We start from the raw sequence: 1,309 nt of genomic DNA on the forward strand, positions 1-1,309 counted from the left end.
GCTTTTGGTACTCACCCTTGCTTCTACACAGTGGTGTAGGTTGACAGCTCTATCAGATCCGACTTATTACTCATCTTCAGATTAGAGCTTCCAGACTTACTTGAGAGGTAGCGGTTCATTCCAGGCGTGCCCTCAAGTTATCTATAATTATTGTTTTGTTCTATTCTAGAACTTTACTATGAGACTTCTATATTTTATTCAGATTCCGTATTAGAGGTTTGTACATGTGACAACCAATTCTGGGGTTTCATTGAGTTTATTTAAAGACTTCCGCTTATCTTTCTATCTTATTCTTGTTTTATTAATTCCGTATCGTCGGGTTTTTGGGTGTTAGGCTGACGTGTCCGGTGGGGTTTGGACACGTGCCATCATATCCGGTTTTGGGGTGTGACAAAGTACTCTTCACCTGTTTATTTACTTAATTATATTTTCAAGGATACTGATATATTATTATTATTTTCCGCAGAAAGTTCTGGTATTTGGACATTGGGATGGCTATAAATTGAGTTATGATGGAGTTACTGGTAAAGAAATACCATGGTTTCAAGTGAAGAAAATTCACAATGTTCTTAGAGGATATAATGTGAACTATTATAATGTTATATTGGGATGTAATTCTGAAGCAAGTTGTTATAACATTATTATCCTTGCCACAAAATCTATCAAGATTGTGGACCAACATGGCGGACTTGTCGCAGAGGTAATTAATCTGTCAGATCACCTAAAAGATAACTACATATAATCAAATTCATAATAGAATTGATTAGTACCATCTAATCATGTATATTAAGTTAAAAAAAAATTACTAATGGAGTTTGTGACTTTGTGTTTATTTTTAGGTAAAACAAAAACAAGCAAGTTCAGGAGTATTATTTGGAGATGATGTGTTAACATTGGTGGTGGAACCTCATGTTGACCAATCATTAGTTATGTCTCTTGTAACTGTTTGTGGTTTAATCCATCATAGAATTTGATTAGTGGTATTAAGAGTAATTAATAAGTTTAATTTCTTCATTAGTACCTTTTTCTATTTGGAATAAATAATTGTAATCTCTATCTTCCCTTTGTTCTTGAAAATAGGGAAAAGAGAAGTTAATTGTAATCTCTATCTTCCCTAGAGGTATGAGTTGTTTTTAGATGTAATTTTGTGATGAATATTAATGTGTACAATCTAATTACTTTTGATAAAAACAGACTAGTTTGTACACACTTTGGCTATTTCATCAACACAAATATCATATAATAACTCTACTCAAGAAAGCTTAATCACTAAAAAAAAAGAGAAATTAGTGATGGACAAAATATTATA

The 1,309-nt window shown here is 32.2% G+C and overlaps 1 protein-coding gene across 1 annotated transcript in view; it reads left to right on the forward strand.

Annotated features, from left to right (window-relative positions):
* Window positions 1-974, forward strand: part of LOC125850219 (protein LURP-one-related 11-like) — a 13,913-nt gene extending 12,939 nt beyond the window's left edge. Inside the window, exons 2-3 of the mRNA XM_049530087.1 lie at window positions 467-700; window positions 840-974. Of these exons, the coding sequence (XP_049386044.1) occupies window positions 467-700; window positions 840-974 (369 nt within the window). The remainder of the gene's footprint in view (window positions 1-466; window positions 701-839) is intronic.
* The last annotated feature ends 335 nt before the right edge of the window (window positions 975-1,309 follow it).

This window comes from Solanum stenotomum, unplaced genomic scaffold (assembly GCF_019186545.1).
Source record: "Solanum stenotomum isolate F172 unplaced genomic scaffold, ASM1918654v1 scaffold15387, whole genome shotgun sequence".
NCBI classification, from domain to species: Eukaryota; Viridiplantae; Streptophyta; class Magnoliopsida; order Solanales; family Solanaceae; genus Solanum; species Solanum stenotomum.